The following is a 13312-nucleotide window of genomic DNA, read 5'->3' as shown; positions in this document are numbered from 1 at the left end:
GCTAAATCCAATAGTTTAACTTTTAATTTCATGTTTACATCAGATGAGAGTTATATTTTGGGCATGAGCTTTACAAATACATTTCCTGCTGGCTTTTGTTATCCAAAGGTATTTCAGATTTCAATCCCAATGATTTCTTTCCAAATGTGTACAGTATAACCGGATCTTGTTGTTCTGTCATGGTTGCCACCATCAGCCCTGACCCCTAGTGGTGACCCTTCTTCAGGTGGCAGGTGCAGACGGTGCAGACGGCGCTGGTGCTGGGGCTCTGCTGCACCTCCTCCCTGGGCCTCGGCTGCTCTTTCTGCTTGGGCTCCTCTTGGCGCTTTTCCACCTCCTCGACCTCCCGGACCTTCCTCACCTCCTGGCGAGGCGACGACCGGACGTCCCGCCCCCTCTCTCCCACCAGAGCCTTGGAGGGCTGACGCAGGGTCTTGGGGGAAGCCATGCTCTGAGTCTGGACCCTCTTGACGTGGTCCACGGCGTAGGGCTTCTCCACAGGCTCACTGGAGTTCTTGGGTGCGTTTGTTTTGCTTGCCGCAAGCTTCTTTTTTGAGTTAGGAAGGGGTTTGTAGGTCTCCAGCTTACGCTTCTGACTCATGGCAGAGGCACAGCAGATGATGAAGACCATGACGATGAGTAGAGAGGTCACCACGATGATGATGAGCAGATGCTCCTGCAGGAAGTCCACCACTCGGGTGAAGACAAAGTCCTTCAGGCGGATCATGGTGGTGGTGATGGTGTTGGTGATGGTGGCGGTGAGGCTGGGGGGTCCGGTAGCAGCGGAGATGAGAACGGGGGCTCGAGTGGTGAAGGAGATGGGAAGGAGCTCCAGCTCTGCTTCATCCCCACTGCCGTCCATGGAGATGTTGTAGAACAGCGGAGTAGCATGACACAGCGAGAGCAGGGTCACACAGGTGGCAAGGAAAAACGTGTGGGACTTCATCTTCTCCTCAGCGTCCTGCAACGACAACAACATCATGAATTTAGCATACAAAATGTTTTATTTGTAATTCTTATCTTGAGGAGATCCATTGACTTAGTGACTTGTGACCCCTTGGAGGTTGGTGAGCTTTGCAAAAGACTGACAAATCTAGCCTGGCTCTGTCTAAAGGTTACAGAAGTCCTCTAGCAGCAATGTAAAGCTCAGGGATAAACATTGCATCCACTTTCTTTAATCCAAACACAAGCAGATTTTTTTTTAAGGGAGTTATAAAAGGTACAATAACTTTTTCTTGGCGAGCAAAAGCCTGGTGCAGTGACTTCCTGGAGGCCGCTGGTTGGTGTTTATTTGAACTTTGGTTAACCACGCTCCCTGTGATTTGTCTTTATGCAAAGCTAAGCCTCCTGCCTTAGCTAAATATTTATTGTAAACATGAGAGTGTCAGTCATCTTAATCTAACTCTTGGCAATAAACGTGAAACAATTTCTTTAAAGAAACGGACCAAGAGAACAGACTAAGAAGAAGACAGAAAATATAATGTAAAATATGAAGTTGTTTGGAAGATTTTTTTAATAATCTTGTGATCCCTATGGTTTTTCTTGGGACCCGTTTAGAAACTATACTCACCAGTGTCAAGCAGTCTTTAATGCAAAATATGCTAATGAGAGAATAATAATATTGTTTTAAGAGCTTTTTCCATCTGAAATGTAACGCCAGTAATCTTTGACTCAGGTTTTTCTGCCTTTCCCATCTTTCACCAGATCTATTTTAGCAGGCAGCAGAGTAGCCATTACTTATTTGGGGTGGAGACAGTGAGTTTTGGTGCTGAAGGCCTTATAATTTGTAAAGTAGAGGGAGGCCCATCCACCACACCAAAGCCAAGAGGAAGCTATATTCCAGGGGAGCACAGAGGCGTGGGAGACCTGCGGCTGCGGCCTCTATATTTACACCGGGCAGCAGCTGCTGAGCACCAGCCGAGCCGCAGCAGCACAGACGGATGGAGAGATTCCTGCTTCCAGGAAAATGTACTGACAGAACATCTGACTGTATAAACGTACTAACCCAATATTACCTTTCTTCCATTTCCATGTCATGTTGAACTCTAACATAAGGTAGCTAGTGTTGCACAGAGATGGCACAAGTACACACATCCTTTACTCAAGTAGAAGTACAGATACTCGTGTTTAAAAATACTCTGGTAAAAGTAGAAGTACTGACTAAACTTCTTTACTCAAGTAAAAGTAAAGAGGGCTTTGAAATGTACTTAAGTAAAAAGTACCCATAACTACCAGCTGTTTTAAAGAGTACCTGACCTCCCTTTATATTAATAGAACAATAATGTCATTGTTAGCTAATTAATGTTTTGATGCTGAGCAACGGCAACATGACAACGTTTTCATTGGTCGATCTTCTTTAGAGAAGACCAGGAAATGATGGATACACGGATCGTGTTCAAATCAAGAGGCACGCAATGACTCTAAATAATAATGATCACGCCACCAAACTCAGATTAAAACTAAAGTAACCAGCCTGTTTTGAAAATGTAAGAAGTAGAAAGTACAGCTATTTGTGTTCAAAATGTAAAAAGTAAAAGTAAAAAGTCGTTATAAAATAAGTAGTGGAGTAAAGTACTGATACCAGAAAAATGTACAGTAACAAAATATTTGTACTCCACTACTTCCCACCTCTGGTGTTGCAGGGCTCAGTCTGTCACCATTTACAGGATATAATTACACGGTGCTAGGATGTAAAGACAAGCTTCTAATCAGCATCATGCTATAGAAACCTGATTTCCCCCCACAGTGAGATCCCCCTCCCTGTGTGGTCGCTCATACAGTCTCCGCTCTGCTGGACCACAGAGGGCTGGGTCTTCATCCTTGGATGTACAGCTATAGTACAGCACTGCCCTCTGAATCTTATAATTACAGACATAATTACATTCCCTGTATTTTTCTGGAGGGGCCACATTACCTTCAACTAAATACCTTCAGACATCACTGGGGCGATTCATCCCTTTCATGACATGTGAGTGCTTAATCTCTCCAGCTCCTAATTTTCTTTTAATTTACAAAAAGCTTTTCAAATCTTATGTGTCCATAATGTCTACGATGACATCTTAAGGGCTATATCTAAAAGGAATGAGCTCGATGTCTTAGCCATTATTTTGGACACATTTACACAAAATACAGTCTGGCATACGTGGACGTTTAGGAAAAATGCGGTCCACACCAAAATAAAATAAAGTAAAGCGTGCCCAGGAAATACACATTTGCAAAGATGGAGCCTCTGGAATAGTTTAGATAATCTCAAAGCATTTTCTTACATACAACATATTTGTTTATCTCAAGGTGTAGGCATTAAGTGTAAAGAAATACAGATTGTAAATGAGTCCCTCTGTATAAACATGAATTACATTTCTGATCATTTAAGTAAAGGTCAGTATTGTTTTTAGATGTTAGCAGCGTCAGAATAAGTCCATTTTATAAGAGGAAACTACCAATACGACAAGGAAAAAAATGGTATTACAAGTAAAAGCTCTGTATAAAAGTATTTTTAGCAATGCATACTTTTTGTGTCAAAAGCACAGTTATGCATGACAAAAGATTGCTGTATAATTGTATTAATATAACAATAGAGTTAAAGCTAATTAGACTTCTTTTTAAAGGGTAAGTTAGTTTATTCTGTAAAAATGCACAATATTTTATAAACTGAAAATCTGTCTTGTTACCATAGCTAATAAGTAAAGGTGCTTCTGCTTAACATAATGAAGTACAAAATAGCATAAAAAAGCATACTAATATGCAAACAAAGATACTTAAGAACAAGCATCTTAAAATTGCCATATTGTAATACATTTATCTCCAATACTACATGTTGTATTAATGAATTTGAAACGTAAAATATTACTCATCATATTGAGCTCTGATGTAAATGAAACAATTGGCTGTAGATTTTACACTCTTTATAACATCCACTTTAAATTGCAAATATAAACATATACTTACAGAATGTGTAATCCCGAGTTTATCTTGTGTTAGGAATACAGAGAGGAAGAAAAGGGGAGACAAAGTCTGGAGAGGAAAGTAAGAGTGAAGAGTTTCCGAGCATCCGCCCTCCCTGCTCAGTAATACTGACCGTTTTTTTACTCAGCCCTGAAAAGTCTGCTCTCTGCGAAATGATGTCCATCCCTCTTTTTCTCCGACCTCCCACCAGCACTCTTCATCATTCTGCACTCATGGGGCGTCCATTTGGGACTCAACCTTTTTACTGTACATTATGAATTATGACAGGGAGGGAGCAGCCATGCAGAGTGATTCTGTACATACTTTTACACCATTATTTATTATATATAAAGAAATGCTGAACTGTCTTAGAAAGGGTATTCATTTTATATTAAAGTGTATTTTACCACATTGTGTGCTGACTTAAGTTCATTTCACTTCAGCCTGAGTTTTCAGCTTGACTCTCCCTGCAGAGATGTTGCAGAGAGAACACGAGTCCCATGTTTTAAGGAAATGTGTATTTCTGTACTTGGCGGGGCGAGTCCCAAAACTCCTCTGCCTCCCACTGAGTCCTCTCTAATTAAGTGCCCGTAGATTACAGCCTGTCTACAAGAGCAGCGCAGAGAGAAAGCAACCCCTTTCATCCCCAAACACATGTACAGGGCGAACATATAAACGGCACAGTCTTTTAGCAGCACTTATCTCTGGATACATCCCTAAATATGCAGGTCGACTATTTAAAGCTGCCGATGCGTTCTTTCTTATTTCATTCAGGTTATTTTGACAGATGGTGTGAGATGTTTTTGTTATAGCTGGTCAGAGTGGGCTTTCGCTGAGAAGGTAGCAATTGTGCATGTTCAGAGTGAAAGAATCTTTTATACTATTACTGTGTCACACAATGTAGTAGTTTTGAGTTTGTAATGCATGATGTAACAGAGACTGCATTAGTTTGATAAATTATCAAAGTTAGCTGTTCCATCACTAACTGTCTTTATTTCAAGCTACTGCACTTTCAGTTCACTATCCATTTGGGATATCCATCTACTTTATAGTTTGTGCCCCAGTCAATACAAGAGAATACGATTTAAAACAAAGGCATATTAAAACACCTGATCCAAATAATAATTGATGCCATAACAAAGTTTGATACAGCCGATGTAACAGTCTAAGAAAACAAGCATTAAGATACTAAATGTTGCACTAGCTGACATGTTCCTTTGTTGCAATTAGCACTTATTTTATTTCGTCCGTCGCACATACAGTATACTATCCTGCTGCAGTAAACACTCAAAGTGTGACAGAGCACTAAAAATGTATAAATCTGGAGCAAAAAAAGGTTCCCAATAAATGCAGTATTTTCTTGTCGGTTTGCAAGTTTCTAAAAACGACAGTGCACAGCAGTTTACGAGAACAAAAACGACATTATACAAGCAATACCATTTTTTTTAAGAATTAGGTATACCTATTGGACGGGCTGAGGAACACACATTGTTGGTCTTTCATTGAAGATTGAACTTATTGTCATTATGTAGTACAGGTACTATGTAACGAAACGGTTTCTCTGCATTTGACCCATCCTTGTGTTAGGAGCAGTGGGCTGCCATTATGTACGGGGCCCGGGGAGCAGTGTAGGGAACGGTGCCTTGCTCAGGGACACCTCGGTAGCACTTTCCGGGACTTGAACTGGTGACCTTCCAGTTGCCAAGCCAAGTCCCACCTCCGCCCTTCATGAGGTTTGTTGACACGAAAATATAGGAGAAATTGGAAGTTTGAGGTTTTATTTATCTTAAGAGTCTTCCTGTTGGTTTCAGTGCAGGTTCAGATTTGTTGTACTAAAACTGTGGACTTATAACTTATTATGAAAGGCTAAAGAAATCCTGTTAAGATGACAAAAAACAGTAATGATTGAATGCAAAAGATCAAGCCATTTTAAAAATTCTTTATTAATTTTTCTTATAATCAACGGAGGCTCTGCTTTTCTCATGGTGCATTATGGCAAGGTGCAGGGAACACAGACAAAGGGGAAACATTTAAAACCCACCTCCCACACAAATACCCTCTTCAGCACAACCACAAAAGAAATAAAATAAAAAAATACAGAAAATATGGTCATGTTATTTACAAAGCTTTCACTCAGTTTTTCTAGACCTAAATTACAAACATACATCTATCTTTCAACTGCACACTTCTCCAACCTACCGAGTCCCTTTGGATCGCTATTCACTACTACTTCTCATCTCCTCTCTGTGCCGACAGTGCTATAGAGAGTGGCAGTCTGATATACAAGATATGGCAGTATAACAGTTAGCACTCTCAGATTTCCTTATATTCTACGACACGCTGCTCCTAGAAGCCACGATGACTCAAAAAAGCTTCTCGGTTTGACATCATTACGAAGATGTTTTGAATACCCGTATCCAGATGGAAAGTGTCAAAAATGTCACCGTGCCTTCTGCCAAACCCCAAGCCTGGTGTGTTGTGCGATGGATTGGCAGGAGTTCACGACAGTACTTTAGGAGCAGGGTCCTCTGAACATAGGTGTAGCACCTCGAAGTGGTTTTAAAGCCGGCCACCTATCAACTCTTCCATTTACTACACACATCTACTCTCACAACAGTCCCCTACAAACACTTCCATGGTTACCTCTATGGCACTTTCAGGTCTTTACAGTGGTAACAAATATTGAAGGCAAACAACAGACTGAACCATTACCCGTCTCAGCTTCCCACTGGGAAACTAAACTAAAACATCAAGAGGAGCTTTATCGTAGCCGTCTGATCAAACCAGCTCAGACTGGACAACACAATGGTTCTTTGATATTCTGATAACTATACTGAACAGGGGCATCTGAGAAATAAACCATTACAAAAAAGTGGAAGTACTAAGAGGGATATTAGCACAGCTGGAACAAGAAACGGGCTAAAATTAACAGTGAAGCAATATCCCAACGATTCAATTCATCCAAGATGGAGGCTAGTCTTGGAGTCCTTTTCATAACCCTCCCCCAAATAAGAAACAAAGCAGGAACATCCTAAGTGACAGGTACCCAAAAGACCAAAGACATGAGGCACATATTCACACACACAATCTAGGCCTTTAAGGTCTATCATGAACAGTTTCTGTAGCAATCTCCAGTTTTACCACCAGAAGGTTTTAAATAGTCAATGTGTGATTACTTGTCGTCATGTCGATTCCTGTTTTGTTTGTTCAGAATGTACAGATCTTGAGATGGCAATTAAAGCAAATGAACAGAGGCAACAAATAATCCCACTACACTTGACTGCAGCTTCTAAACACTGAGGTCGGTGTCTGTACCGGTCACAGAAACAAAGCAGAGCTGAGGTTGAAAATACACAAAGTTGGTATTTTCAGTGGCAGCACATCGATGTCACGATAACAACCAACCAACCGAGTCACGACAGTACAGTGTTCACAGGAGGAGGAACGTTACAGAAGTATTTTTTCCCCGACACAACAAAAACTGCCAATAAGATTTGTGGAATGTGTTTGTCATTTTCTTTTCTTTTCAATAAGCACACGGTGCATGTTAATGAAGCTAAACAGAGAGGAATGCATGTTTACGTGGACTATTGTCACAGCCTGAATGACGGGAAGCGACAGGAATGAGGAGAAATGGCAGAAAGCAGGAGTTACTTTCAACACAGACAGCAGGAATCATATGTAATGTCTTGGGTGCTTGGTGAAGACTGTGGCAGCTAAATCGTTCTTCAACCTGAATTTATTTCCCCCTAATTACAGTTTGAGATGTAAATCTTCGTAGCATAACCAAATGATTACAATTATTTTAATCTCGTAGTATCGATGACCCCCTTACATAACCTGGTCTTCTGCGCTGTTTGCATTTTGACTCCTCCCACACAGAGAGAAAGAAATACTGTTGGGGGTGTAAACAAAATGTCAAATTTGGCAACATTATAATTTTGGGCTATGGTGATATGAAACACTGATACTTAAAAAATATCTGGGTATGCATTTTGGCAAATGGGGACTATTTTCTTGGTCATATTTCTAAAATGCAAAGGACTACATTAGACCTTTTTTTAGTAGTAGACAAAATAATAAAAAAACTGCCACATGATTAAAGGAAAAGGGTCCTTTGTCAACATAAAGAGTGACACGTCCTTATTCCATCTGTGTTAAACTTGAGGGTCGGGGGCTGGCTAAGAAAAAGTTCATCTGGAATGTTGCTAGGGATCGTTGCTAGGCAGGCCTCCAACGAAACACGGTCCCCCTGCCAATGGAACGTCCTGAATTGTAGCGGGTCGGGTAAAGGGTCCCTAAATGGCAATTTTGGACATTTGATCTTCAAGTTTGATGATTCTCTTCTCCTGACTGCTGACCAGGTCCTTGAGGGATTTGATTTCTTTCAAGATCTCCTCCAGCTTGGCTTCAGATTTCTGTGGGAGAGACAAGAAGTTTGTACACGAGTCCACACACAAATAATGAAGTAGCCTATAAACACAAATACGCTGTTTGTTTAGTCAAGGCTGTTAAAACTTAAAGATTTAATTTAATTACAGACGTCATTAGTTGTGCATAAAGTAAACAACCGAATACTTCCAGAAAATATAAACAAATTCTATGTTTTAAATTCAGAGGATGGGCAGAAGGAAATGCTTCTTTAAGCATCAGTTTGCACGGACTACTTTAAAGCAGATGTGTATTTCTGTAGTTGGCGTTAAACTGTGGAATTCTTTACCAAATGATTTAAAGGGCTGTATGAACATCTTTAGGTTTAAGAAAATGTATACAGTAAGAATAATTAGACAGTATGAAGATGTCGGGTTACATGTTTTGCTGATGGTAGATTGTTGTGTTGATTTTGATTTCTTGTTACTGTAAGTATTGGTTGTAAGCAGCTTGGATTGACAGACCGTCTATTTTTGAATAAGGGGCAGGTCAAATGAGACTTTCTTCTCCCTGCTCCTTTCCATCATGGGCTACAAAAAAAAACGGCTTAAAGTGTACATGTCTTGTTTTATAGTAATTGCCATGAGTGGAATACAACTATAATAATAATAGTATTGAACCAATGTCACAATAGTGCAGGAGAGCCTTCCCAGTCCCAGAGTGTCGGAAGGTTCAGGCCTCTGGCAGGGTCTGGCCCTCTGAGGGTTAACATGTTTGCTGGAGCTCAGTGGGCTGTGATTACAGAGCAGGCCTGCCTACAGACTCCTGGGCTGGGTCCCAGGCGGGCGGCTGTGTTGTGGGTGAGGTGCGGCAGGACGCCCAGCAACAGGCGCCCAGAGCAGAGCCAGACCCCTCAGTTTGTGGGTCAGAGAGTGGGCTGAACAACATCTACAAACCACCTCCTGAGGACAGCCAGCAATCTGCCCTCTGCAGACACACACACACTGTCTTCTTAACACTGTGCGCCCCAGAGAGGGAACTACAGAGATGAGGCCAGAGGGAAGGGCATTAATACGTGCGCGATAAGGGTGGGGACTATATGAGTATCACTGCAACTGTTCATGGTCTATCATCCTGATGGGAGTAAGTATTTGGTGGGCGTGACAAAGCTTGTACTTGTTATCTTTTGATAAACAGCTGAAATCACAGTTAGTGATTAGTTGATAACTCATCTGAATTATTATTAAAGTTTATGTTCCATTAGAAGGGATTTACTGCTTTTCTGTGTCTTATGGGACAGTAAACTGAACATCTTTGGACTGTTTGTACGTCAAAAGACACCGTATTAAAACGTCACCTTGAGCTTTGGGGAAATTGTTCTCATTATTTTCATATTTACAAACTTGTCTTCTTACCACTGTGCGCCCCAGAGAGGTAAAGAGATCAATTATAATTTAAAGAAAACTCTTTAAGATTATTATGATTATTACCAGGCATTTGATTGGTATCGCTTTCACGTTGCGTGTCATCATTGCATGTGTATATGTCTATCTGTGTACATATGTTGTCACAGTGGTATCTTTACATCCAAGCAACCATGTAATCCTGAGATACATTCATCAACCACATAGATGTTATCAAATGCAAAGACTCACAATCGATGGAGTTGGGGAGGCAGACTTGTTGGCAGGGGTCGAGTTCTCTGTGTTCTTGGTCGCCTTGCCATCCAAAATGTTCTTTTTGACCACCTTGAATTCGCGATTCTTGCCCTGGACGTAGCCGTTCTTGAGGGAGATGAGGATGGGGTCTCCATTCTTGCCATCAAACCAATCCTCGGCCTCCAGGGCAGGATCAGGGCCAGATGTGTCTGGGTACAAGTCGTCCTGGAACAGGTCCGACTGACAGAGAAAGATAACGTGACAAGCTGTGAGAAAAACTACACATTTGCAGAGAAAGCCTCCCCCGGACGCCAGTGATTCAACAGCAGATAAAAGGTCTGGAAGTTTGCAAAGTGGCCATTCAGGATGAGGTCTCACCTTTCTCGGTACAGTCATCACGATAGGCTCACACTTCCTTTCGTGCAGTTTGAAGAACCTGCCAACATACACATTTAAGAATTACCTCACAATCCAATGATTTATTGAACAACAACAAACAGTGTTTAAGGACAGATTACTGGAGACTTCCCGAGAGGGTTTCAACATTTTGTCATGATCACATTCTGCCACCTAGTGGGGCATCTAGGGACTCCACATTATATCTGGCTAGCCACAAATCTAAACTCTGAACAAATTCCTGTGTTCGAGATGATGTTTAAATATCCATCTTAGCTTACCTAGCAATTTCGCACTTATTGACATCAAGGCCCCTCTTGGGCATGTAGCCCATGCCTCTCTGGGGCTCCTTGGTGGTAAAGGTGCTGAGGAAGTGAACGTACGGAGCCTGATCTGTGATCTCAAAGTAACGGATGCTGCTGTCACCCTGTAAAGAATGAAAGAAGTGTTTTATTTATGTATTTAGCACAGTGAAAATGTGGCTTTTGAGAACTCGAAGAAGGAACTGACCTTCCCACAGAGGTAAACAACGCCGGTGTCTGGGTCGTAGAAGGGCAGCAGCACTCCGTTGCTGGTGTCCATTTCAGTAACAGTCATAGGCTCCTCCATGTTATTCTGAGAAAACAGAAGCATGATAAATAATGATAAATGAGTTCTGTTGAGAGACCGAGAAACAGAAATGTCAGGAAAAATAATTGATTTTAAACGGTAAGAGGTGAAGGCATTCATGTCGCCCTTTCAAATCTGTGAATAATGTGGCAGTTGTCAAAGTAATAACGTTGGTGATATTGTGTTTATTTTTTACTTGTGTTTACCACTTCATTGAAATGGTTATTTGAACGACTGATGGAATCCAGTACTGCAAGTTCTTGAGACAACTATAAGACCGATATAAATATGTATATTGGTTATATAATATAATTATACAACCTTAACAGTAGTAGTACAACAGCAGCTTACCGCGTTCCAGAGGGAGAGCTGCCTCTCACTCATTCGGCTGAAACCTGTGGTGAGGATGTTGCCATCAGCCAGGAAGATGGCCCTCATGGGTCGAGCCCCATCATGGGCCTTCTCCTTCTCCTGTGAAGACAAGTTTACAGGGTCAACACTTGCTCTATGCTCAAGTCACTATTTCCTGAGCAGTTTGTTGTTATGTCCACTATAACTTGAGTTTCTTTTGTTTAACATAACACTACACAAAGCACAGCGCATTTTGTTCGGCTCGATCTACAGAGTTTTCTCCTAAAGGTCACACTCAATAAGCAGTAATCCAGTGTCAGTGTCATACTTAAGAACAAGTTTAAGTAAATAAGTTAGCTGAAGGCAGCCCATCTAGCTTAATAATTGTTGCTATTTGTAACCCTCTCACTGCAAGTGTTAATATTTAACTATCATATACAATGATATAAAAGAAGATGTGTCACAACAGCAAAGAAATGTCTGAAAGATTCTTACGGCGATAACCGTCTCCTTGCGGGGATCGATGACACGGATGGCCTTGTCCTTGCAGGAGGTGCAGATCAGGCTCCCGTTGCGGTTCCAGGTCGCGCTGTAGATGACATCCGGGTGCATGTCGTCCAGGTTGATCATCGCCTCTCCTGTGCCCACGTTCCAGATGATGATCTGGTTGTCGCAGCCTGAAGAGTGAAGTAAAGGAGAACAGGATATCAGCGCATCTAGTAATAATAATATATTCATTTAGTTATTTAAGTATATTTGGATGCTATTAGTTTTGCACTTTTAGTTAAGTTTTATTGTCATTTGTACATAGCTACAGTGTAATTATGATGATGAAAATCTTAGGTCACAGGCTCCTCCAACAGTGCAACACAATAAAAACAGATAAAATAGTGCAAGTAAGTTCCATAAAATAGAATAGAAGTAGTAGACTTTTACTTGTAACAGAGTATTTTTACACTATAGTACTTCTACTTACATAAAATATCTGAGTACTTCTTACACCTCTGGTTCAAATGCATTTTATACATTTAAGAGAGAACTTTACCGGCACTAAGAAGGACATTGCGCGCTGTCGGGTGCCATGTGATGATACCGACACGCTTGGAGTGGCCCTCCAGTACCACCACTGGTTCAGCCATGGAAGTGACGAGGCCATTCTCAGGAATCTGCCACACCTGTGGGGGACATGAAGAGGAACCAATCAGAATCCCTTTATTCGTACCACAAGGGGGGGAATTAACATTCAAATCAAATCAAGTTTTATTTATAAAAGCACATTTAAAAACGATTTTTGGTTACAGCTAAAGTAAAGCATGTAGAATGCAGTGTGGTAGACATAGAAGTAAAATGATATATTTCACAGATTTACCTACAGATTCTTGTTACCAGCCAGTAATAATAATAATTGTACCTAGGTAAATATTGCACATAAGTGTTAATGCTCAGGAGTGGTGTCACAATCTTTGTTGGTTTTTTTACATTATGTTATTTATTATTTTACATAAGAGGTCAGCCACAACAAATAAATGTAAGCCTGCTGGAGAGACACTCATTTAGCCCTAAATCTGACAACAGTATCACTTCTAAAATATTTCATTAGGAACCCATCAACCCCACCCTACCCAATGTTACTGCAGAAGACATCAGTGAATGGTAGTTATCAAAAGGAACCTGAAGGGGGCAGCAGCGGCTAAGAGTTCAGTCCGAGTTAGTGACACATGGGATACAGAGTTAAGGTTTAATGTTATCACTATAAATAGTACAATGTTAGCCCTAAAGAATAAGATAAACAAAGATATTGTGTAGTTAACGTCATCCGAGTTGTTATCTGCATTATGTGTGTTTTTGTTCAACACGCACACTGATGTTGATTGTGTTGACTGGCCTTCAAAGAAAAACCTTTTTATTTAGTTTTCCGAGGTGTTTAAAAGGATGCCTGCATTACTGTCTCTGGCAACACTTTAGTTTCCAACCAAACCATG

At 41.0% G+C, this 13312-nt stretch overlaps 2 protein-coding genes across 2 annotated transcripts in view; both read right to left on the bottom strand.

Annotated features, from left to right (window-relative positions):
• Positions 1-205: 205 nt before the first annotated feature.
• On the bottom strand, positions 206-4050 carry tmem119a (transmembrane protein 119a). The gene is made up of 2 exons (XM_034148529.1): positions 3949-4050; positions 206-961 (listed from the first exon to the last, which is right to left on the bottom strand). Exon 2 carries the CDS (start codon positions 944-946, stop codon positions 206-208), a length of 741 nt encoding a protein of 246 aa, XP_034004420.1. The 5' UTR covers positions 947-961; positions 3949-4050.
• A 1819-nt stretch (positions 4051-5869) lies between these two features.
• coro1ca (coronin, actin binding protein, 1Ca) overlaps positions 5870-13312 on the bottom strand; it is a 32062-nt gene continuing 24619 nt past the window's right edge. Inside the window, exons 4-11 of the mRNA XM_034148543.1 lie at positions 12376-12505; positions 11826-12007; positions 11331-11450; positions 10881-10985; positions 10652-10797; positions 10353-10410; positions 9972-10214; positions 5870-8363 (exon numbers count right to left, since the gene is read on the bottom strand). Coding sequence (XP_034004434.1) covers positions 8244-8363; positions 9972-10214; positions 10353-10410; positions 10652-10797; positions 10881-10985; positions 11331-11450; positions 11826-12007; positions 12376-12505 — 1104 coding nt within the window. The 3' untranslated portion in view covers positions 5870-8243. The remainder of the gene's footprint in view (positions 8364-9971; positions 10215-10352; positions 10411-10651; positions 10798-10880; positions 10986-11330; positions 11451-11825; positions 12008-12375; positions 12506-13312) is intronic.

The sequence above is a fragment of the Trematomus bernacchii genome, unplaced genomic scaffold, assembly GCF_902827165.1.
Source record: "Trematomus bernacchii unplaced genomic scaffold, fTreBer1.1, whole genome shotgun sequence".
Taxonomy (NCBI): domain Eukaryota; kingdom Metazoa; phylum Chordata; class Actinopteri; order Perciformes; family Nototheniidae; genus Trematomus; species Trematomus bernacchii.
This window is presented reverse-complemented; position numbering and strand designations above follow the sequence as displayed.

Bases quoted from the DNA above. Each gene is read 5' to 3' on its own strand.
- tmem119a (XM_034148529.1), bottom strand. From the start codon at position 946: ATGAAGTCCCACACGTTTTTCCTTGCCACCTGTGTGACCCTGCTCTCG.